Source organism: Equus caballus, chromosome 26 (assembly GCF_041296265.1).
Source record: "Equus caballus isolate H_3958 breed thoroughbred chromosome 26, TB-T2T, whole genome shotgun sequence".
NCBI classification, from domain to species: Eukaryota; Metazoa; Chordata; class Mammalia; order Perissodactyla; family Equidae; genus Equus; species Equus caballus.
In genome coordinates, this window is record NC_091709.1 from 37,930,773 (window position 1) to 37,954,938 (window position 24,166).

At 47.7% G+C, this 24,166-nt stretch overlaps 1 protein-coding gene across 2 annotated transcripts; it reads right to left on the reverse strand.

Annotated features, from left to right (window-relative positions):
- Positions 1-10,526: 10,526 nt before the first annotated feature.
- KCNE1 (potassium voltage-gated channel subfamily E regulatory subunit 1) lies at positions 10,527-22,991 on the reverse strand. Of its 2 annotated transcripts, none has more exons than XM_070252067.1 (2): positions 22,404-22,991; positions 10,527-13,670 (listed from the first exon to the last, which is right to left on the reverse strand). In XM_070252067.1, the coding sequence occupies exon 2, from the start codon at positions 13,630-13,632 to the stop codon at positions 13,243-13,245; it is 390 nt and encodes a 129-aa protein (XP_070108168.1). In that variant the 5' UTR covers positions 13,633-13,670; positions 22,404-22,991; the 3' UTR covers positions 10,527-13,242. The 2 variants fall into 2 exon arrangements, with proteins under 2 accessions (XP_070108168.1, NP_001276890.1); NM_001289961.2 differs by lacking the exon at positions 22,404-22,991 and adding an exon at positions 21,847-21,918 and having other exon boundaries at positions 10,535-13,670.
- Between the last annotated feature and the right edge of the window lie 1,175 nt (positions 22,992-24,166).

The window sequence follows — 24,166 nt, forward strand, 5'->3', positions numbered from 1 at the left end:
TTCCAGACGTTAGGAAAAGAATAACAAAATAATCTTAAAGAAATCAGAGAGAAAAAAACGATGAAAAAGAATGAGAGTAGAATTTAGAAACCAGAAAAACAGTAACACTAATAACACTTCTAAGAGCTGGTTCCTTGGCGGGGGGGGGGAAAGAAATAAAAGAGATAAACCATTAACGACCCTAATAAAAAAATAAAGGAGAAAAAGTAAGAACTGTAAATGAAACAGCAATAGATACAGAGGAAATCAAAGAAATGATTCCTTAATTCCTCTCCTCAATTCTGGGCAAATAAATATGAAAACCTTGACCCAATGAGTAATTTCCTAAGAAAATATGAATGACCAAAACTCACCCTAAAAGAGATCTTAAAAATCAGAAAAATATACTACCATAGAAGATGCTGAAAAACTTGCTAAGGAGTCATCCACCAGAGAAGCATCTGGTTCAGACGGTGTCACCAGTGAATCCTGCTAACCCTTTATGGATTAAAGAATGCGGTTTTTAAACTGCTGTAGAGCGTGGAGAAAGAAGAAAACTTCCAAATGTTTCTGATGAAGACATCAGATCAATAACAACCCAACCTGACAAAAGCACCACAATAAAAGGAAACCACAGACCAACTTCACTTATGGATGGAGATGTAAATATTCTAAATACAATATTTGCCACTAGATCCAGCAGTACATTAAAAAAATAATATGCCACAAACAAATGCAGTCATGCCAATTATGGAAGGGTAGTTCAATATCAGGAAATCCATTAGTGTGATTTACCACGTGATTAAGTCTAAATAAAACTTGCTCATCTTCACAGAGGATAGGTAGGTATTTGTTGAATTTCAATTCCATCTTGATTTTTTAAATCTTGATAAATAAAAAGAAAGATACTTCTCTAATGTGTTAAATTAAAAGTATTTCAAGTCAGAAACTAGATTTATGCTTAATGGTGAAACACTAGAAGCTCTCCGATATAGTGAGGAATAAGACACAATCACCCATTATCATGGCTGCCATTTATTATTGTCCTGGAGGAATTATTTGACTCAATTAGACAAGCTGCACACAGACTGGAAAGGAGGGGGGCAAAAATGATCCTTGGTTGTATGACTGGAAAAATGCAGAGAGTCAATTGCAAAACTATTAGCCACAGAGGGATAATTTAAGCTGAGGGGTACAAAATAAACACTAAAAAATCAAGATCCAAGAATTTATGTTAACAGCAATATTTTGTAAATATAATTGAGAGAAATATTCCATTTACAAAGGAACCCAAAAGATAAAACAGCCAGGAGTACCATAAATGCAGAAGATTCATACAAAGAAAAATTTTAAAAACACAGAGACAAAAAGGAAGATTTGACTAAATGCAAGCATTTCCTCTTCTTAGATGGAGAGTCACTTGTGTAAAGACGACAGTCCTTTGCAAATTAATCTATAGATTTAGTGTAATTCCAGTGAAAACATCCACAGAGCTTTTTCTTCGTTTTTTATGTCGTCGCTCTTGTTTGTCTTGTATTCCAGAACGACACTGAATGCCAAATTCTCCATTTGTTAACATCTTATTCTTCTCTTTTCCTTTCCAATGACCTATTTTACGATTGTCAGGCTCATCCTGCTTTCTCTCAGTACCAATGAAGATAATTCCAGCTTTTAGACTTGAAAAATCACAGCAAAATCACCACAAAATCAAAGGGAGAAATTATTCCTTCTTCCCCTGCAGCTGCAGAGCAGAGCAGAGCAGAGCAGCATCCTGCACCATAAAACTCTCAACCTGGCAGATGTTATTCCAACAAAGGAATAGGTAAGCCACCTGGATTTCCAAGGTTGCTGCTATGCCCTGAGGAAAAGAAGCTTCCACAAGAGGCTATAATTTGGATTGCTCCTCTTACCTAATTACGTTGGCCCTGGCAGAACTATTTAGATGGATGCCTCGTTTCCTCAAAGGTTACAAGCATTTGCGAACTTTCTTTGTTTGGCTTCCTTCTCTCACAGGAGGCAGGAGATAAATAAACCTGCTAGATTTCTTATTTAAGCGAAGACTTTGAGAGCCTTGCCTCGTTCAAATGAAAATAGAGCAGCTGAGTCTAAAATTTATATGGAAAATCGAACACGCAAGAAAAGCCAACAAAATTCTAGGGGGAAAAGTATGGAAATATCCCTGCAAGATGTGAAAACACATTGTACGGTCACAAAGTTCAAAGCTCTTGGTCTTAGAATGGAAACAGGCAGACAGATCCATGGGGCAGAATAAAGTCCAGGAACAGACTTAAAAACACTCAGGAAAATAGTATAAAATAAAGAGGATGTTTCAAATCAGGGGAGAAAAGATGGGTTATCTCATAAATGCACGAGACAATTGGGTAGACATCTGGGAAAGAGTAAAATTGGATCTTTACTTTAATACTCACACCAAAATAAATTCCAGATGGAGCTAAGTTGTAATTTCTTTAAAAAAAGGAAGCCATAAAAGAGCTAGAACAAACATGGGATATTTATATTTATGATCCCAGATTGTGGCAGTCTTTCCAAGCGTGACACAAAAGTCAGAAATGACAAAAGACTGATAAATCCAACTACATAAGAATTAAAAATGTCTTCGTGGCAGAAACAAAATCCTCTCATCAGAGTTCAAGACATAAATAAATGATAAACTGGGGGGAAGCATTTGCAACACATATAAAAAATGTCAAATTTTTTAATATTCAAAAGGCTTTTAACATTAAGGTCGGCAACTCAATGGAAGGATGGTCAAAAGCCGTGGACCATGAGTCACAGAAAAAGAAGCACAAACGTCTTTTTAAACAGATAAAAATATGCTCATTCTCACTCATAATAATATAAATATACATAAAATTATAACGAGATCTCGTTTAATACAAAATGGTCTCTCCACAGTGCCTTTGCCGTGGTTTAGTTGATACATCCAAAGCTGTCAGCACATCTCACACACAGTGACAGCTCATAGAAGTCAGTTATTATTATCATTATTAGGGATAACTGGCATTACTGAAATTTGATAACATACATCCCTTCTGAGCACTCAGTTGTCTTCTAGGAATTTTGGGGACTTACGTGTGAGTGTATTTCCGGGACATATGTACAGGTCTAGTCATTGCCCCATTGTAACAGCAAAGATTGGAAACCATTTAAATGTCCATCAAGAGAGCTGGTTAAAGACAGCAAGGAATTCCATCCAACGGGATCCTGTGCAAGTAGTAAAAGGAGTGAGGCTGATGTCTATGCACTGGTGAGGAACAATCTTCAATATATTGCTAAGTAGGAAAAAAAGTAAGCATGGTGCAGATTGGCGAGTGTCGTATATCATTTGTATATAAAAGCTGGATATTTTTGTATGTGTATAGAACATCTCTGAAGGAGATGTAAGAAGCCTTTTATGGCCTCTGGACAGCATCCTTTGAAATGACTTTTTTTTTTTTTTTTAACCATGTGTCTATTATCAATTGAAAAGGCAAATCCATTTTTTTAAGAGTGAAGCGTTTGCAAAGAACATTAACTCTTTGCAGGGAATCAGCCGTTTCTATCCTAGCATGTTTGAAATTCTGGCTTTCAGTCATTTTAAAGCCGATCCCCTAGACTTCCGTCTGGGCCCCTGGTTTGCATCTTCTTGTAGAAATGTTCCGCTTTGTAAGAGAAATAGCCTGCTTCACAGTAGAACCAAATGAGGCGTGAAAACTGCAGACGGGGTCTCTCTGACGAACCAAAAAAGCCCGTTGACATTCAGTAAGTCGTTCTGCCTCTGATCCAGCGCTGCCGGTAATGACTTGGTTCAGTAATTCAGGGGAGGCTGTCCTGAGGCTAACACCAGTAGCCCTGCTCCCTGCAAGTGCGCTCCAGGAGCCACGTGAAGCCTACTCCCGGGATGCCGGGATTCTTGAGCCGCCCGGCTCAGTGGTACCCGGGGATGGTCTGCTCCCCTGTGGCAAGAGGCCGCTATAACAACCAGGCCGTCCCGCGGCGGTTTCCCTGCGTGTCCAGCCCAAGGGCTTTCCATAGAGGGCGCTGATGAGACAGGCATGTTCACCCGCGGGAGGTGCACGTGTTTTCTAGCACAACAATGGTTAAGTATGTGGATTTTCCACATACACGTACAAAAGCAGCAAAAAAAACTGTAAAGTGCATAATTATGGGCCTAATGATAGTTACTAATTCTTTTAAATCCAAATTCGAGAATTCTATATTTAGCAGACAAAACTGCAAAGCTTTGGAATATGGTCAGCCTGGGCCCGCCTCAGTTTGACTTCAGAGAGCGACCACAGCGTCTCTCACGTGTGGCTCTTGTGGTTGCATGCTCTGGAATGTGCAGCCATGGGTCGTAAGGGCCAACTTTTCCAAGCTTGGCCACACAATCAAGAAATTCAAGATGGTTCTAGAACAGGGGTCAGCACACTTTTTTTCTGTAAAGGGCTAGATAGTCAACTTTTTTTTGATTTGTGAGCCATATGATCTCTGTCACGAGGACTCCCCTCTGCCTCTGGAGCATGAACGCAGTCTTAGGCAGCATGTAAATGAATGTGTGATTGTGTTCCAATAAAACTTTATTTATAAACACAGAGGGCAGGGTGGATTCAGCCTCTGGGCCATACTCGGGTCTAGAATGTTCATCCCTGTCTCCAAAATCCACTGATACTGTCCCTTGTTGGCAGTGTGATGTTTTTCGGTCTGCTCTCACAGAGCTGAGGGCAGGCCAGCAGTGGGACATGCACAGTCGATGGCTTCTCTTTGCTCAGTTAGCACGTCCACTTTGAGTCTGTTCCAAGTTCAGTACGTCCAGACAGCTTGTGACCTAAGTAAATGTACAACCTTTATGAGCTTTGGGAATTGACACATTGAATGTCTCAGGACTGTTTGTTTAAGGCCCCAAAGTCTTTGCTCCAGGAAATTGGCTCAAAAAACGCAGTCATCAAATGTTCTCATCCTTGTCTGTCTACGTCAAAACAGAATATTTCCACACTTGCTTCAGCTTCTCCCAAAGATCCTGTGACCACACGCACACAAAGATGATGCATCTTCTGCCTCATTTCCTCCTCGCCCTGCGTGCGGCTCCCGCATCCCCTTTGACCTAATTAGGCCATGATGCCAGGACGCCTTTCTTTCCCCTCTTTCTTTTTCTCTTTTAATGCAGCATCAGCCCTGAATGCCAGCCCACTGCTTCCCCCTGAATTCACAGCTTCCCCTCTGGGAGTTCGGTCCTGCCAGCTCTTGGGCACTTGCTTAATAGCTGAAACTGTGGAGTTTTTCTTTTCTTTTCTTTTTGCCACAAATATTTGAAAGGCCACTCTGTAAGGTAAAACAGGAAGCTTCGATCTATGTGTGCCCAGCACACAGCTTTGGAAGGCAGGCTCCGCCCTCTCAGGAGTGGCTCACTGGGATGGTTTACGCTTAGGCACTTCCCACAAGGAAAGGACAGGGTAAGGAGATCCACACCCTTTTCCTTCTGTTCTGCTCGCTGGCTGCTCCCTGCAGATGGTATTTCTGTGTTTTCTCAGACTCTTGTCCCTTTTTGGCCTCTTCAGTTCAACACCTGTTAAACCAATTCTTCATATTCGTTCCTCTGTGAACATAAATAGTGAGGTTTCTCTTTTCATGATCAGGACCCTGACTGATGGCTGCAAAATAAGTGACTGGGCTCGTTTGTTGAAGGACGAGAATATGCAGCGAGACCCTCACTTGGGAAAAACCACAACTGGGTTTATAGCAGCAACTTTCCTCTGGTGAGAACAGAGGAGCCTGACCATGTATGATGTGCTTAGTCTGTGCCACACACCGTGCTGAAGGCTTGGCCTAGAACCACAGAGGTGGGCAAAGAGAATCACGTGCACCCAGGTTCTCAAATGTGCCCTTACTTGGACATAGAGTCATCGCAGATGTAATTAAGGTAAGGGGCTTTCAATGAGATCATCCTGGATTAGGGTGGCATCCTAAATCAGAAGGTGAGTGTCCTTCTAAGAAGAGGAAAAGACACATACACAGAGGAGAAGGCCAAGTGAAGACAGAGGCAGAGATGGGAGGGATGCAGCCGCAAGCCAAGGAAACCTGGAGCCACCCCAGGCTGGAAGAGGCCAGGAAGGAGCCTCCCCTCGATTCTGGACTTCTGATCTCTAGAACCCAGAGGAATAAATGCCTCTTGTTTCAAGCCATTGGCTTTGGGGTAATTTGTTATGGCCGCCCTGGGGGACTCATATGATCACTCAGTGAATTCTCACGCCAAAGCTGTGTTTAAAAAGCAGTCTGAGAACCTGGGGTCCTTTCTGTGGATATCCGGGGTTTTCCCCAAAGCGGGCACATTCTCCATTCTTCATGCTGCCTTAAGGCCTTTCATGGCCACGTGCCTCAGAGCTCCCTCCCTGGTCCTGGGGGAACAAGGGAACCAGGGGTGGGGCCGGCCGGTGGCCTCAGCCCTTAGCTCACCTGCTTGCCCTCCCTCCCGCTGCAGCGTATCTTTGAAACTCCAAGAGAGCAGCCTGTTTCTGGGGCCCATCTAGTGTGAAGGGGGCAGTCCCAGTGGAGAGAGGGGGTGGGTGAGCAGGCGGGGAGAGTGGGGCACAGAGACTCAGACCCTGCTAAGGGTGAGCCTTAGATGAGCTGTAACTCATTCTATTCCTCTTCCCTGTCACACTCGAAACAGTTTGCTATTACCCAAACTTGCCGAGTCTCTTAGGGAATGCAGCTTAGAATTTTTTCTTCTATTAGAGGCCAATTATCTTCCTTTCTGTTTTTTTTCTTTTAATTATTTTATTGAGATCATATTGTCTTATAACGTGTAAATTTCACGTGTACCTTGTTATATATCAGTTTCTGTATAGACTGTGTTGTGCTCACTACCAGTAGTCTAACTTTTATCCGTCACTGTATCTATGTGCCCCTTTACCCCTTTTGCCCTCCTGCCACTCCCTCCCCCTCAGGTAACCACTAATCTGTTCTCTTTGTCTATGTGTTTGTTTGTTTATCTTCCACGTATGAGTGAAATCATACTGTATTTGTCTTTCTCTGTCTGATTTATTTTGCTTGGCATGATACCCTCAGGGTCCATCCATGTTATTACAAATGGGATGGATCTGTCTTTTTTTCTGGCTGAGTAGTATTCCATGTACATACATACCACATCTTCTTTATCCATTCATCCATTGGTGGGCACTCGGGTTACTTCCATATCTTGGCTATTGTGTGAACAATGCTGCAGTGAACATAGGGGTGCATAAATCTCTTCAAATTAGTGTTTTTGTGTTCTTTGGATAAATACTCAGTAATGGAATAGCTGGATCATATGGTATTTTTATTTTCAGTTTTTTGAGGAATCTCCATCCTGTTTTCCATGGTGGCTGCACCAGTTTGCATTCCCACCAGCACCGTATGAGGGCTCCCTTTTCTCCACACACTCTCCAGCGCTTGCTATTTCTTGTCATATTAATTGTAGCCCTTCCTCAGCTTAGATTGTTAACCTCATACAAGATGAAAAGGCCCACTGCTGCCCTGTTCTCTCCCCCGCCAGGCGTCTGCAAGGCCATCAGAAGGCATGAAATTGCTCCATGGGGTCACCACATGTGCCCCTCTCTGCCCGTTCCTGGGGAGGCCCCAGTGGTGACTGGGCTTGTGGGACAGTGCTGTGTGTGGGTTGGGTGCTGAGCATCCTCCACATTCAGTGGCAGGTGTGAAGGTGCAAAGAAAATGAGAGTCAAATCTGGTTAAGCAGCCCTAGGACGCCATAGAGCGTCCTTGGAGCAAAGCGGAGAAGGCACCCCTCCCGCTGGCAGCCACAGTCCCGCTCCAGGTACTAATGAGACCAATAAACTTCCATGGATCTTACCTGTCCAGGGTTGGCTGTGGGTGTTCAGCCATCCCCATAAACCTAGGGTGGGAATATCTCCCTCACCAGTGGGATGAGGAGGAAGTGATGGAAACATCAAAGCCCCCCCGCCCAAGGCTATCCAAGTGTGGAATCCCTTCTCCAGGCATTGCATGGGTGGTCCCAGCCAGGAACTGAAAGGCGCTTACGTCTGGATGAGAGGTCATTTTCCAAGGGCTGGAAAGGATGATGAAGAGTTATTCCTGGAAAGGAGAGAGGGATGAGCAGGTTCTAGCACAAAGGAAAGGAGAAGGGGTCCTAACAACTCCCCAAGAATTCTGAGCCTCTGGGGCCCCTGCTCAGAGGAGGTGACTTACAACATACTTCCAGAAGCCCGCTTTGCTCTTTCTAGGCTTTCGTCCTCCTGTTTCATAACTGCCCCCACGCTGGGCCCTGTCTCCCTGAACTTGACAGGGGAAGAGAACTTTAGCCTCCTGACCGTGTCTAAAACCCGCTCAGAGAACCTCACCTAGCCCCAAGCAAGCACCTGCCTGTGCCCAGGTGCCCAGGGCACTGTGTGCTTTGAGAAATATCCTTACTGTGACCACCAGGGGGCAGCCGCGCCCAGAGTTCCTTCCTCCGTGTATAGAGACTGGCAGAAAAACTCAGTATTTTTGGAAATATCGGCCGTACCTGGCTACGCTCAACTCACCTCCGGTAGACAGATGCACCAATGCACCTGAGGGACCAATTGCTCCAACCCTCCTGACTCCTTTTCCTATTTAGATTTGTTTTATGAGTCTGCTTCCTTAAAGAATTTACCACTCATCAGTCCGTTCCCAGCTTTCTGTACATTTCTTTTGTCCTCAAGCACTCATAGCCTTTGATCATCTCTCTTAGTCTGATGTAGTATTTATATCGCATGTGTGCCCGTGGAGAAGTCGTCTACTGATGTGGGGTTAAGATAGGGCGGACTCGAGAGTCACATGCGTTTGTCTGCACTCAGCACAGCCTTGCTGGGGGCTCACAGACTGTGGACTCCACAGCAGTTTGCTCTGCCTGTCACATTATTTCTAAGTCTTAGTGTGGCTCCCATGGAATTACAATAGTGTCCTGAGGGGAGACTGAAGTCGGGAGCCGGTGCAAACCATATTCTCATAATTTGCAACTTGGCTTCCTTTTGGCCTGTCTGCATTGTTGTTGTTGGTTTTTTATGGCCTGGCTCGTGTGCTGGGCTACCTTATGTCTCTCTAAGCAGACGTCTGCGGACACAGTGCAGGTGGCATGAGGATCCTTTTTGAGAGGAAATTGTCTGATATTGCTAAAGGATAGCCTATATAAAATGACCAAGTTGAGTTCATGTATACAAAAGAACAAAGTCCGTGAATTCACTAAGTCTTTGCTCTCATGGCCGGTGGCGATTACCCTGCCCTCCCAGCAGAGCCCCGTCGTGCCTTCTCCACCTCACAGGCCCCCAGGAGCCCTTGGCTTGTTAAAGCAGCTGGAGGAGGGGGAGAGCCAAAAGATAGGGAAGCAGAGCTTCTGGGGGCTTCCTCCTTTAAGCAATCAGTGACCTTGGGTGTGTCCTTGAACCTCCCTGAGCCTCCGTTTCCAAAACAGGTAAGTGACAATTAAACAGTGAGTGGTCTGGTTAACTTTCATGGGGGTAGCTCTTCGAGGCCAAAATTCCAAAGAATTGCCCATGGCATATCTATTCTGCAGATGTTTGTAAAGCCATTTGCCTAGCCGTGCCAGGTGGCTCCAGGAGAGGTGAGGTGCAGATGACATTCTTCATGTTGGCTAATTTACTCCCATCCAGGGTCAGCCTTCAGTCTTGTGGGAGGCTCAGAAGCCTGATTTGCATATAGAGAGGGGCCACCTCTCCAGGGCGGCCTCCACAACTAGTTCCAAGAGCCTGAGGAGCAAAATCAGAATTGTAGTCTGCTCTTTTTCAGCGACAGAGGGAGGGGTCTGGCGTCCGAATGGGAGAGTCAGATGAACGGGCTGGTCTCAAGATGCCGGGTGAAGACAGCTTGAGGCAGCATCTCACTGTCAAGCTGGACCTGAGTGTCCATTGGCCAGGACCACAACTGGGGGAGTGCAGCAACTGTGCCTGCTTCTGCCACCGAGACGGGGCAGCCCTTGCTTTAGATGAAGGGTCCCCTCCAACTCTGCTTTCTAGCAAGTGTGGCCTGGGGCTGCCCAGGAGCTCTTATCTCTCCCTAAAGCAGAGGTTATAAATTGGTGGTCTTTGGGAGGAATTCAGCTTGAGGTCATACTTTGTTTGGCCCACATAACTTTTTTTTAATTGAATTAGTTGCCAACATTTAAAAATCAGGAGATTTTAAATAAATATTCCGATTCCTGGCTTATTTTAAGAATGCATAAGTTCATCAAGACTGTGCTGCATTCCCAGCTGGCTGAAAATGCCCGAGTTGAGCAGCTGTGGCAGCAGCCTCCCCCTTAGAAGCGGTGGGGGGAGTCTAGAATCTGCCTCCATCTCCGTCTGCCTCCATCTCCGTCTGCCTCCATCTCCATCTGGGCTTCGCTCTGTTGCTTTCTATCTGTGGGCATCAGGGTCTCTATGGCAGAGTTTAACTCTCCACAGGCAATCTTACTTCCTTATTCCCAAGACTCTGGGACCACCTCATCAGAGCCCCCAAGAAGTAACATCCACTTTCTAAAGGTATTGTAGTGATAATCAGACAACACACACCACAGCTCATGATAAAAGACTTTAATTTTTACAAATGAGATCTGATTAATTCCTCAAAAGTCATGTTGTCCTATCCCCTGAGCACATAAAATGTTAATTGAGATTCTGTCTTTAAAGAACTCAGAACAGCACCTGGGCATAGCAAGCACTCTATGCACATTAAACCAACTTTTAAATATGATAATAAGCATTTGAACATTTGTGGCTCGTAAGAGGTCTGAGGGGTGTGGGGAAGTGAGCTGAACGTCTGGTCCTTCAAGGACAGGGAGGACAAAGCTCATGGGATCTCTCTCTGCCTTAAAAGTCGCAGGAATCTCGGTGGGGGAAAGGGAACTGGTGATAACAAGCCAGTCTGTGTGCCTCTGGGCATCACGTTGTGGCTCACATGCACTCTGGGTCCCTCGCCAAACCTGCGTTCCCAGCCTGCCTTTCCTTCAAAATGGACAATACATGCAGGGAACGCCCACAGGGGCCATGAGATGCCAGCAGTCATAACTGGGCTTCCGGTGGCCCAAGAACCCCCGAGACATTGGGCAAAATTGTCTATGTGCATTTTTCAGGTGGGGGGATCAGAGCTTTCACTAAACTTTCAAAGGACTGAGATCCAAAGAACCAGTTATCTCTAGGACTATAGGAATCCATGCCGGAGCTCGGCTCCAGCGATGTCCCAGCCAAGCCCTGCCTCCAAGCCCCACAGAGGAATCGCTGTCTGTCACATGAAATCAGGACCGGAGTTGGACTGAGCCTGAATTGCCCATCTGAGGATGGCCGACAGTGCTTACATTGCTTTTAAATTTATATCCTGTGCAGGTTTTTAACAACTATGCTTTATTTAAATACCCCACGCTCTTCAGGAATCAGCAAGCCTTAGGGATGTCGCAGAGCCCTAACGCTGTAGATGGCAGCTGCAGAGAAAGGCTGAAGCCTGAGGGCGCACGTTCTCTGTGATGCTCCCAGGTCAGGTCACAGAATGAGGCTTTCTATGGCACCTCCCCCAGGGCCATCCACCACCACCCACAATCCCTTCCCCAGCTGTTGTCTGGGAGGGAAGTTTCTGGGGGAATCTTCTGTCTTATGAGGAGAAGGCGTGCTGAGAGGGAAGCACTGTCTCTGGGGTGAGGTGAGAGGCTCTGCATGAGGTTCCCATGGCTGCTGTAACTAAATATCCCAAACTGAGTGGCTTAAAACCATAGAAACTCAGCATCTTCCAGCTCTAGAGGCCAGAGGTCTGACATCAAGGTGTCATAGAGCCGTGCTTCCTCTGAAATGTGTAGGGGGGGTTCCTTCCTGTGTCTTCCGGCTTCTGGTGGTGGCCGACCATCCTCGGTGCTCCTTGGCTTGCAGTGACATCACTGCAGGCTCTGCCTCTGTCGTCACATGGGGTTCTCCCTATGTGTCTTTGTCCAGCTCTCCCTCTCCTTCTAAGGACGTCAGTCATACTGGATTAGGGACCACCCTAATGACCTCATCTTACCTTGATGACATCTGCAAAGACCCTATTTCCAAAAAAGGTGACATTCACAGGTACCAGGGTTAGGACTTGAATGTCTCTTTTGGGGGAACACAATTCAACCACAATGGTCACATCACCTCAAAAGACCCTGCCACCTCAGTCCCATGTGTTGCCTCTTGTCCACACCCACTTCTTCCCCTGCGCTCTTCGGGTGGTGGGTGCCCCCTTCCCTCTGGTGGTGATAGCTGAGCTTCTTCCCTTTGGTCAGCAGGCTGAAGTGGGGAGTTTTTCTCCTGCATCTCAGTCCTGTAGGAAGTGAGTTCCTTCGAGATTGGGATGTGTGAGTTGGAAGTGTGCATGTCTGTGTGTATGTGTCTCTGTGTGCACGTGTGTGCCTGTGGGTGTGAGTGTGTGTCTGTGTGTATTTCTCTGTGTCAGTGTGTGTCTGTATGTGTTTGGCAGGGGGATTCATGAAGGGTGGGCACAAGGGAGGAATGGGAGGCAGGAAGCCCAGAGGAAGACAGAGCCACAGCAGTGAGGATAGAAATGACAAGGGCAGAAGAGGCAGTGTCCTGTGACAAGAGGGGAGTGTGTTTGTGACAAACGTGGAAATATTATGCCGTTGGTCTCAGACCCGTAAGGTAGGTATATTAATTATGATATTGATTCGGCTACTTTAACAGAAACCAAAATAACAGTGACTCAAGGAAGATTGGAGTTGGTTTCTCTGTCCTATAAAGTTGGAGCTGATGGGTGATCCAGGAAGGTAAGGAGACCCTGCTCCATGATGCTGCCCAGGGTCCCACACTCTTCTTGCTCTGCCACCTGTGAACATACTGCTCATTTCCAGAGTCAAAGCTGGCTCACCACTTCATCCATGTCCCAGCTACTGGAAAAGGGGAAAAGGGAAGTGGAGAATGCCTCCCTTCCTTCTCAAAGATATTGCACTCATCAACCCACTTCTACCAGCCAGAACTTCGTCATGTGACCTTGCTAGGTGCAAGGGAGTCTGGGAAATACAGCTCTTACTCTCAAAGGCCCTGATCTCAGGGATTCTGCTAAAATTAACAAGGCAAGGACAGATATTGGGGCACAACTGACAGCCTATTATAGAAGGAGTGTGATTTTAGAGAAATAGTGTTATTATTCCACCCTTCACCCTTTACAAGAGCCCCCAACCGTATCCATATAATAAAGACTATAAGAGGCCTATGATTAGAAAAATCAGATTGTCAAGTAGGATTTGTGCAGTTTTAGCCAGTTGTGGGGTCATGATGAAGGGTCCATCTCAGGAAGGTATGTGCCTGGCTGTTCCACAGCCAGCTCGTTTTCAATGACATAACACGCCCTGTAGCTCTCCAGAATCCGGGACTGGAAGTACTTCTTGTCCTTCTCCTGCCAGGTGTCAGACTCGATGTACACATTGAATGGGTCGTGGGAGTGCTCCAGCTTCTTGGAGCGGATGTAACTCAGCATGATGCCCAGGGTGAAGAAGCCGAAGAAGCCAAGCACCATGAGAATGTAGAGTGCCTCAAGCTTGCCGTCCTCGTTGCTGGGGGACCTGCGGGCTGGGCTAGACGTGTTGCTGCCCTGTTGAACTGTCCCCTGCCACAGCTTGGCCAGAAAGGGCATCACAGCTGTGGTGTTAGACAGGATCATCCTGGGCTTCAAGGTTACACTGCTGGAGAGGGAATGTCCTGGAAAAGTGAAACTTGAAATCAAAAAGTATGTATTGGTCAAAAGCCCCATATACGCACACACACACACAATTTTTTTAAATCTCATATAAGAGGGTGCCCTAACGTTCTCCTCAGTGCATGGGACGTGCCATCTTGGAGCTGCACAACACCCTCTCTTGATTGATCAGTTGATCAATTGATTTCCTTTTATTTCCATTCACTGCTCCCACTCCCCACGACCACAGGCAACCACCAGAATGAGTTCATTTAATATACACTTTGTGTTGTATGTGTGCATTTCAGTTTATGTGTTGTGGATCAAATTGTGTCCCTTACGCTCAATTCACATGGTTGAAGCACTAACCCCCAATGTGACTGCATCTGGAGGTCTTCAGGAGGTAATTAAGGTTCAATGAGGTCCTAAGGGCAGGACCCTAATCTGAAAGGCCTGTGGCCTTATAAGAAGAGAGAGCAAGATGTATCTCTCTTTGCCATGTGAGGACATGGCGAGAAGGCAGCCATCTGCAAGCCAGGAAGAGAGCTCTCACCAGAAACCTGTCCTCTCTGCCCACTGTCTCCCACTGAATGGCTCACGTGGGCCGTGTGACAGTTTCCCATTACCTTAATCAGGTGTCACTGTCCCTGAATATCCATATAATGGGCCTTGGAATTGTAAAGTTGTCTCCAAGTAGCCCTGGAATTCTGTCAGGGGTTTCGTGTGCTCTGAAACTCCACCGAGGTGGCCTTGCAATCACTGATAAACTAAAACAGGTTTTAGTCATTTTTCTGTTTGAGAAAATGCTGGAAACAAAATCCCTAGGGCCAAGATGATGACGCCACACTCCAAACTCAACCCAGAAGGGGCCACTGAGAGCTGCTCAGACTTAAGTGGGCTTCCTCATTTCTCAAGACCTTCAAGGTAGCAAGTATAATGTACACACTCTTGGGGTGGCTGTTGGAACTAAGGGTAAATGGTATGTTTTGGAGCCTAGTTTCTGGCCAGAAAGGCTGCAGAAAGGGAAATTCCAATGTACATGGCCAGAGGCAGGTTGGCGCTCAGGCTCTCCCAGCTAGGATGGGGACTGTGACATCACACGTTGTCTTGCCCAGGACAAATGTCAGCCTCAGAAACCTACCTCCACTCCAGATTAGACCTGGCGCTACTTCTTCGTAGAATTGGCTTAATTTTCAACCTTATACTGAACCCAGCTGCAGGTGAAGATGAATGGCACCTCCCCCGTCCTCTTCCTCGACCCCTCCCTGAGATGGTGCAACTCAGAGTTCTATCACTGGTCCTCTCTGCTCGCTCTGTCCTCTCTCTGGGTGACTGCACTTGCTCCTTCAGGTTCACCCACCAGGCTCATGACCCCAGGCACCCTTCGGAGCCCCAGAGCAGCGTGTCCAATGACCTGCCAAGGATTCATTTATCTTTACCAGCCCCAGGCTCCTCAAACTTAACACCGAGCCCTCTTGGGGGAGGGTGCTCCATGCCTCAGTGAGCTGTGCAGCAGTGTAATCCCCCCGGAAATCAGAGTCACCTTCGCTGCCAATCCCATCAGTCAGTCCCCAGCTCAAAGGCCTTCCTTGGTTCCCCCCGATCTTTAGGGTGAAGTGCCCTGTCTTCAACAGGATGTCCGCCCTAAAGGGGAGAGGCCCTGCCTCCCTCTCCTGTTCCACTGTGCCACTTGGCCCAGACCCTCTGCTCTAGCCCTGCTGGCCACTTGTGAACCTTGTGCACATCATCACGTCCTTGCATGTCCCCAGCAAGGCTGCCCCTCCTTCTTGGCCCATGAAACTCCTAAATGGTGCCTACTCATGCTTTAAAATTCAGCTCAGCTCTCCCTCCCATCCTGAAGTCTTCTCTGGTGTGTGGGGCTGGGTTAGCACCACCCACACCACTGTCATCAGCTCTGTCCTCCCACCTGGTCCCCCACAGCCTCCCTAGGCCAGTGCCTGGCACACAGCAACATAGGAGCTGCCCATGGACTTCTTAACACCTCTTGATGGCTGGGGCCTGATTCTTCATAGCCACTTATCGAATTAACAGATGCCGATGAGCTGCCTTCCGAGCTTCAGCTCAACCCCTTTTCAAGAAGGACAACTGCCTCCCTCCCAGAACCACAGGCTCAGAGAGCAGGAGAGGAGGGGCAGAAAGTGTTCAGACGTTAGAATTGCTTCTCCTCCCCTGGTTAGGATTCTGGCCCTGCTGCTACCCGGCCACACGATCCTGGTCTGGTTCCTTGGGCCCACTCAGTCTTGTCTTTTTCCCTTCAGAAATTGGGGAGAAACATCACTGGCATTGGCAGCTGTTGGATCACTGACCAGGGACCTAGAGGGGCCAACATAGCGCGTGGCTCACAGTGGTGCACACTGAGTGTCCTCAGCGTAAGCATATTGGTTTTTCCACCTCTTAAGAGCGAGCAGCCCAGGGAGCTGAGGGTCTGGGGTTGGTGGTTTGGATCTTCCATGGCTGACCGCTGTGGCTCTTTCTGTCCCTTGCAGAGAAGCTGGTGGCGAATGAGAAACAAATGAGTTTGTTCCTTTCCTGCCATCTCCGGAGCTCTTGAATCTGTGCCCAGAGATCTGTGAGTGGTTGAGCTTCGCAAGTTCAAACAGACTCCCAGGTACGGATTCTTAGACAAAACCAGCGTTTTGTCTAAACGTGGTTTGTTCTAACCATGGGGTAGACAGGAATTTTTTGGTAACAGTTTCTTTCCTAAAAGCTTAGACCCATTGCTGCTGGTCTGCTGGAAATCACTCAAGACACGAGGCTCCTGGGCAGCTGAGCTTACGGAACACGACGCCCAACATTCTCTTTTTAAATGACTTGAAACCACTTATGAATGATAGAATCCTGCCCCAGAAAACAGACAGAACTTGAGCTTATAATACAATTTTTTTTCCAAAAACCCAAAGTCGCCACAATTGATAAGTCATCCTGCTACCAATTGCTGTAAGAGTCCTTATCACTTAATGACCATGTGAGTCTGGAATTATGGCAGACAACCTCCCAACATTAATTGGTTTGAACCCATAGCTCCACACAGCAAGTTAACTTCAGAGTAACTTCTGCAATGAGTTCCCATTGGTGGGTTCCCTGAGAAGACCTGTTACTTAAATCCAGGTGGACTTTCTATGTCTGAAAGAAGCAACCAGAAACATCGGCTTTGAAAACCTGCCAGGCCAACCATCCTCAGCATTGCTGTAAGGCAGTGGTGCTCAAACTTTAGCATGCTGTAGAATCACCTTGTAAAAATGCAGACTGTGGGGCTCCACCCCCAGAGCTCTGGTCCAGAAAGTCTGGGATGGGGCCTAAGAATTTGCATTTCTAACAGGTTCCCAGATGATGCTGATGCTTCTGGTCTGGGGACCGTACTTGGTGACCTATTGGAATAACCTGCAGAGCTTTAAAAAAATACCGATGCCTAGGGGCCAGCCCAGTGGCGTAATGGTTAAGTTCGCATGCTCTGCATGGTGGCCTGGGGTTTGCAGGTTTGGATCCGGGGCATGGGCCTGCCACTGCTCGGCAAGCCATGCTGTGGCAGCATCCCACATAAAAGAGAGGAAGATTGGCACAGATGTCAGCTCAGGGACAATCTTCCTCAAGCAAAAAGAAAAGATTGGCAACAGATTTAGCTCAGGGCCAATCTTCCTCACCAAAACAACAATAAAAAAATACCACTGCCTAGATCTCTCCTCCAAAGATTGTGATGTTCTTGCTCTAGGTTCCTATCTGGCATCGGGACTTTTGAAAGCTTTCCACGTGATCCTAACTTGTAGCCAAGATTGAGGACCACTGGCTATGGCGTGGGACCTTAGGAAACTGACCAATTAGTCTTTTGTAGTGCAAGGTAACAGGAAGAATTTATAAGAAGAGAAACATGATTTAATGGCATAAATTTCAATCTAGTTTGTTTTTAAGATTTTGGGTTTTTTTTTTTTTTTTTGGTCTTACTTGTCGCTAATGTGATCTGAAGAAAAGTTGCAGGGAGAAATTAACAAGTCTTCACTGGAACCTCAGCTGCCCCGGTTCTAACTCACGCTGGCACCTTAAATTATAATGAGCCTGTCAGAGCTTCACGCCAGACCAGAAAAGTCAATTACCGCCTTTCAAATAACAATTCTGAATCTTTAAAAAAAATCTTTTTCTTCCTTTATACTTAATTTATTGTATTGCTTTTGCTAACTGCCCTCTGTGCCCCCAAGGCCTGCATGCCGGGTCACATGGGGTTTCCATGTAATGAGTCTCAAAATGAGTTTGGCAATGTTCTCTTAATAGTCAGCCTGGTGTAAACGTCACAGAACCCAGACTTCAGGTCAGCCGGCGGTTTATGTCCCATTCTCCAAGTTCACTTCCATTATTATGCCAAGTGCTGCCCCGTGGCCATGGTTTTAGACTCTTGGGCTCCAGTGGATTTGAGCATCAAGTGACCCCACAGTCTCGGCTTACAGAAAACTGGGCTCCATAGAGCTGAGCTGACATGCCCAAGGTCATGTCTCCTATCAGAAACACATCTACGATTTAATCCTCTCACCCGGGACTCACATTTTATTAGTACAGAAAAGGCAGTTCTCAGAGAGAACGGGTTGTGCAGAATAGAGCTGGGTTCTGTATTTAGGCTCAAAGGAACTGAGGAAACAGCCACTTGTGTCAGGTGAAACTGGGTCTACCCTATTGGGCACCAGCTTCTGACCTAAGTATGCCATCAAAGGTGCCCCCCGCCAACCCAGGGAGAACCACAGCTTCCTGTAGCATGCACAGTGAAGAGGGGCCTGGGGGAGGCCGAGGCAACAGGAACCAGGGAGGTCCAAGGCCAAACACCCCCACTTTGACGCTCAGCCTTGTGCTGAACATTCTCAAACTCTGGCCTTGTTAGGCTCAGATAGCATGGGAGTGGGGGAGTGTTCTAGAAGTTTCTGCTTCTGCCTGGATTTGAGACTATTCACAAGGCATAGACACTGCCCCCACTGAAGGCTAGTGCAATTGTTTTCTTCAAAGCTTCAACCCAGAGCTCCTGGTCTGCTGGAAATCACTCAGGATGCGGGGCTCTGGGCAGTGGAGCTGAGCTGACCAGGGGCAAATGGGGACCAGCTGGGCCCCCACCACCCGGGGTTCTGTAAGGCCCTGGCTGCGCCCAGGGGAGAGGGGGGCAGTGGGGACGTCATGCTGTTCCTGGCACACACCGCCTTCTGCATCTCTCCCACATGTTCCAGCTACGTCACCTGTCAGCACTGATAATAGTCTGAAGCTTTTAGAACAATTTCTCAGCGCTGCACATTTCTTTCTTTCTTAGGTATTCACTGAAGGAGTTCAAAGCTTATGGCTGATGCGAAGCTTTCTTGTAAGAGGGATAGGTTCTGGGGGTGAGCGAGGGAGAGGGGAATGTCAGCTTTGGAGCTCAGTCTGAGACAAACCCCAGGCTCCCCCAGGCCTTGGCTCCTTATCTGGGCAGGATGGGGATCACATGCCTGTCGTTCCTAACAGCATTCTTTACTCATTTCCTCGAAAGAGCATCCAGTCTTGAAATGATCATTAGGAAACAGGATTAGGGTAAAAACAATCATGGATAAGCTTAATTTAGGTGAATATGATCTTATCAAGTCAAGAATTCCATTAGCCAACTTTCATTGGAAGCAAGTGTCAACTGTTTTCATCTTTATCACAATACGGTGTCCAAATTTGGGAGATATATTTACCTCCTGGCAGAAAAGCAGCCAGCAGGGGCCCGCAGACCCTTCCAGACAGTTAGCTGGGTCTTCTCACCTTCCCCTCTACTGGGAGGCAGCGAGTCACTAAGGTGGCCAAGGTCTCAAGGAGTCAGGGTGAACCCTGTACAGAGGCACATCTGACTGTCCCTGGAGATATGAAAGGGCTTTCTGCCACCTCCCTGCTGGACATGGGGTGTGGCTCTCGAGTCTGGTCATAGGACCAGAAGCTTCCCAGACCTCTCTGTGGGTGATAGAGTGGGGCTTCGGGGTGCGAATTTGGAAATGCAAACCAGTGAGCTGGTGAAAGAAACCCCGTCGAACTCAATATGGGAAAAAGGATGAGCATTTTGGCGCGGAGAACAGAAGATGGCAGGATTCTCAGACGCTGGGAGGGCAGCTGAAGTCACACAGACGGAGGGCAGATGGATTCTCACCTCCAGCAAATGAAATTAATTCAAGGAACCTCAGTTTCCCCATCTGCAAACGGACTACTGGCATCTACCCTGAGTGTGCCACAGGATTTTGTGAGGCGTGGGACAAGCCCACAGCTTTCCCGTCTCCTGCTTTTGCTATTCTCTTTGTGAGAGAGGCATGACCACCATATCTGCTTGTCAAAATCCTGCTGGTCTTCCAAAGCCCACTGCTACACGAACCCTTGTGTGAGCCCTCATCTGGACATCCCCTCCCCTCTTTACCCCTCATAGTGCCTGTCTATACCTCTCATTCTAACTTGTATTGTAATAATTTGTAGACTGGTCTGGGCATTTCCTTCTAGAATCTCAGGAAAGTCAGAGACATGTCCTCATCTTGTCCCCACTCAGGACCCAGAATGCTTCCATACGGGTTTGCCGAATTAAATGGAAATGCAAAGAATTAGATTCAATATGACTACAATGAGAGCAAGTAATCCATAAAGTACAACACGCTGGAAATAAATTGCTGAGTAACCAGATGAAAACCTCTTTCAACATATTATGTTTTGATATAATAAAATGTAAACTATTTTTATTTGCTTTATCAGTACTATTTATTTTGTATATTAAAATTTACATTAATACAGTTATGTAGGTATCTGCAAGCCACCCTATTCTTAGAAAGATTGCAGGCGGTCAGTAATTTTTAATAAGACAGCATATTTTTCATCCTTCTCCCCCGCTTCCCGGAACCTTTACTCTGTTTTCCTTTCATCACCTCCTGATATGGTATAGTTTTCTTATCAATTGCGGTCATTGCTTATTGTCTGTCTTTCCCACCAAAATGTAAGCTTTGGAGGGCAGGCATCTTTGTGTGTGTTGTTCCCACGTAGCTCAAGGACTAGAACAGTGTCTGGCTCATGGTAGGAGCACAGGAAACATTCTCAGGATGCAGTCACTCGTGTGTGACTGAACAAACGTTACATTAACCACCACAATGGCCTGAAACCACACAGAAACTGTCTCCCCAGCTCTGCCTTCAGAGACTTAAGATGACGGAGGTGATCCCTCTGATGTCTTCAAAGTGAACTTTATTTTCAAAACAAGGCACTTTCTAATAGCCTGTCCAAAGCAAGACATCTCTGAATATTCTGGAAACTGAGAAGGTGGTTCTCAGATCCATCCTCAGCTCACCTCAGGCGAGCAGCCTGGAACAGCAGAGGTGGCAGAAGGCTTTGCCCCCGCGTTAGAAACCCGGAGATCGGAGTCAAGGGCTTTCTGACAACTCACTCATCCCACGGGAGTTAAATCAACGGTGGGAGGGCAGCAAAGCTCCCCACAACCACGACCATGATGACAGCCGTGACCATGATGACAGCTGTGGTTACTGATAAGGCCCTTGTTAACGGAGCTGGGAGCGTCTGTAAACGTGGGCTCAAAAGAAACTGTCAGTTCACAGGCAGCAGACTGAAAACCTGGGGCCCGGGGTAACACAACGGGATAGACTGAGCACACACACATGGCTGCTACTCCGTCAGATTTCTTCTAAAACTTCCACGTTTTCCCCAGTTTCTACACTCAAGATCAGATACCAATAATGTTCTCCGTGTCCCATGCCATTTCCCCTGGGAGATGCCAAGGCCCGAGGATCTTCCTGGTCACAAAAAGTTCCCTTTGAGGGCGGGTGTGTATGCGAGTATTGCCTGAGCTGGAGATCTTTGAAACTAAGTGGAGACCGGGGTCGGAGGCGGTTTTAGTTTTCTTTGGATGCTTTTAGGTATTTTTCAAATTTCCTACAAGAATGCCTGTAATCTAATAATAATGGAAAATGTTGTTATTACTTGATGGTGAGATGTTTTTCCATGCATGCGTTCTATAAGTGAAGACAGGCGGAGGGGAAGGAGGCGGGAGGCTGAGCCATCTCTCACTGCAGGGATCCCGGCGCCTCCTGCCTGGGGCGCCCGCTGCTCGCCCGGGGGCTGAGACCTGGTCCCTGGAGTCCCCTCAGGGTCTCCCGACTGGGGCACTCGCGTGCCGGACGAGGAGGCCGGAGGCAGGAGCCCTCGACTTACCGGGTTTGGGGCGCCGAGAGAGCAGCAGTGCAGCGAGGTCCGCGCTGGCCGAGCGCAGGGCACCGACAGCCGAGCCCCGGGGCGGTGCGCTCCGCGGGCCAGTGCGCGGCGCGGGGCGGGCGGGGCCTCCCGAAGCTCTTGGCGCCCCGCCCCGTCCCCGCGCTTCCCCGCCAGGATCGGGCCCCCGGGGAGACCTCAGTCCAGCCCTGGCCCACCCCGGCCCACCGGGACCCACCCAGGCCCTCCGCACCCTGAGCCCCGGGCCAAGCGCCTTGGATCACGCCGGGTAGGCAGGCGCAGGGCCCCCCAGAAAGTCCGTATTGGAACGGCCAGCCAGCCGGACAGGCAGATCTGCCTTCCTGCAGGAGTTTGGGGCTGGCAGGCAAGAAGCTGGGGCCCATCCGGAAGACACCCTCACCCTCGGCCAAGCGCCGGGACAAACATCCCTTCAAACAGCTCCAAACAGTAGCTTAAAGACGCTCCAAACCCCAGCAGACTCCTTTTGGCTGCATCCCGCACTCTAGTTGTGGCCATGCCATCTATTCGGCAGAACTTACACAGCACTTGCTGACTGGCTCTCCGGCCCCGAGCTGGGGCTGCAGCTGTGGACCAGACAGGCTGGGTGCCAGCGCGCAGGAGTCAGTAGCTGGAGCCACCCACGCCTCGGCACCCGCGCGCCAAGGCCCTCGGGGCGGTAGGAATGGCCTTTCCGGCCGCCAGGGGCGAACCGCGCGATGGCCTGCGTGACCTCCCGGCAAATTTCTCAGCTGCTGCCCCCCGGCTTGGGAGGCCAGCATGAGAAGGCGCGATTCCCAAACGACAGTCCCAGGAAAGCTTCGGGGAATGAGAGCCAGAGTTCGCACTCTGCAGGCTGGTAGCCCAAGAGGAAGGTTCCTGACTTAGAGCAAGGTGACATTCTCTAGCGTCACTGCCCTCACGGTCTTCCTTGGCTCTTCGCTTCTCCTGGGACCTCGACCTCGGTGTTCTGAAGGGAAGGACGCCATTGGAAGTTCTCAGACGAGTCCACTAGGTGTGGCATTCTAGGATTCTTAGTGACACTGGCAAAAGCAGAGCTGGCATTCCTCTTCACCATGGGTGCCGGTATAAACCCACACAGCCACTTTGGGAAGCCCTAAAACGTCCACAGCTTTGATGTGCGAAATCTATTCTATAGAAAGGATCTGAACCATAGAAAACCTTTAAGTATAGAAAGGTTCTTGGTAGTTTTACTGATGACAACGAGAATCTAATTGTTTTAAAATAGAAAAATGGTTAAATTATGGTACATGTGGTAGAATATTTTTCTACTTGCTGCAATATGATCTGCAGTCATTAAGATAACGTCTACAGGGGCGGGCCCGGGGCCGAGTGGTTGAGTTCCCGCGCCCTGCTCTGGCGGCCCAGGGTTTCGCAAGTTCGAATCCTGGGCACGGACATGGCGCCGCTCATCAAGCCATGCTGAGGCGGCATCCCACATGCCACAACTAGAAGGACCCACAACTAAAAATACACAAGTATGTACTGGGGGGCTTTGGGAGAAAAAGGAAAAATAAAATCTTAAAAAAAAAAAGATAACGTCTACAAATAGTTTACAACAACATGAGAGATCCTTATAATGTTAAATGAAAAATACAAGGCCCTAAGTCGCACACACAGGATGTTATGCACTATTTCAAAAGACTGTAAGAAAACATGCCACCGTGTTAATATCGTGTTAGTGGTGGGCTAACATGGCATTTATTTTCTTATTTATATGATTCTGTTTTCCTTTTCCTTTTTTTTTTCTTTGCAATAACTCTACATACTTTAATATTTGGGAAAAAATACATAAACTTTACCTGAAAATTCCCTGGATGCTGCCTCCTCAAGGTCGTGCTGGATGTACGTTGTCCCTTTTTGCCCATCTTTCCACAAAGGACTCCACCAGGAAGGAAAAATGGATGATGGATTGAAGCAAAAATGTTTGTCCTATCAAATGTATGTGTAGCCTTTTCAGTGACAACTCTTGGACCAGATAAACAGGCATGGGACACCCAGACCAGCTGTGGAGGTCACCATCTCCCCTGTTCTGGGTGGAACAATACCTGCGCACCTGTCACCCAGTTATTGTGAAGACAGTGTGTATGGAAGTGTTTTCAAAAAGGTAAAATGTTATGGGAGTGGTGGTGTTCTTATTTCTCTTCCAGGTTCTCTCCATCCCACATATGATGAATTATTTTATTATGATGATTCTGCCGTTGTCATTTCCTACTGTAACGGTAAGACAGATTTGCAGGTGAGAACAAGTGGATTCTGTTACTCTCGGTGAACTTGAAATGGT

Excerpts from the sequence above, each read along its gene's own strand:
- KCNE1 (XM_070252067.1), bottom strand. The coding sequence starts at position 13,632 with ATGATCCTGTCTAACACCACAGCTGTGATGCCCTTTCTGGCCAAGCTG.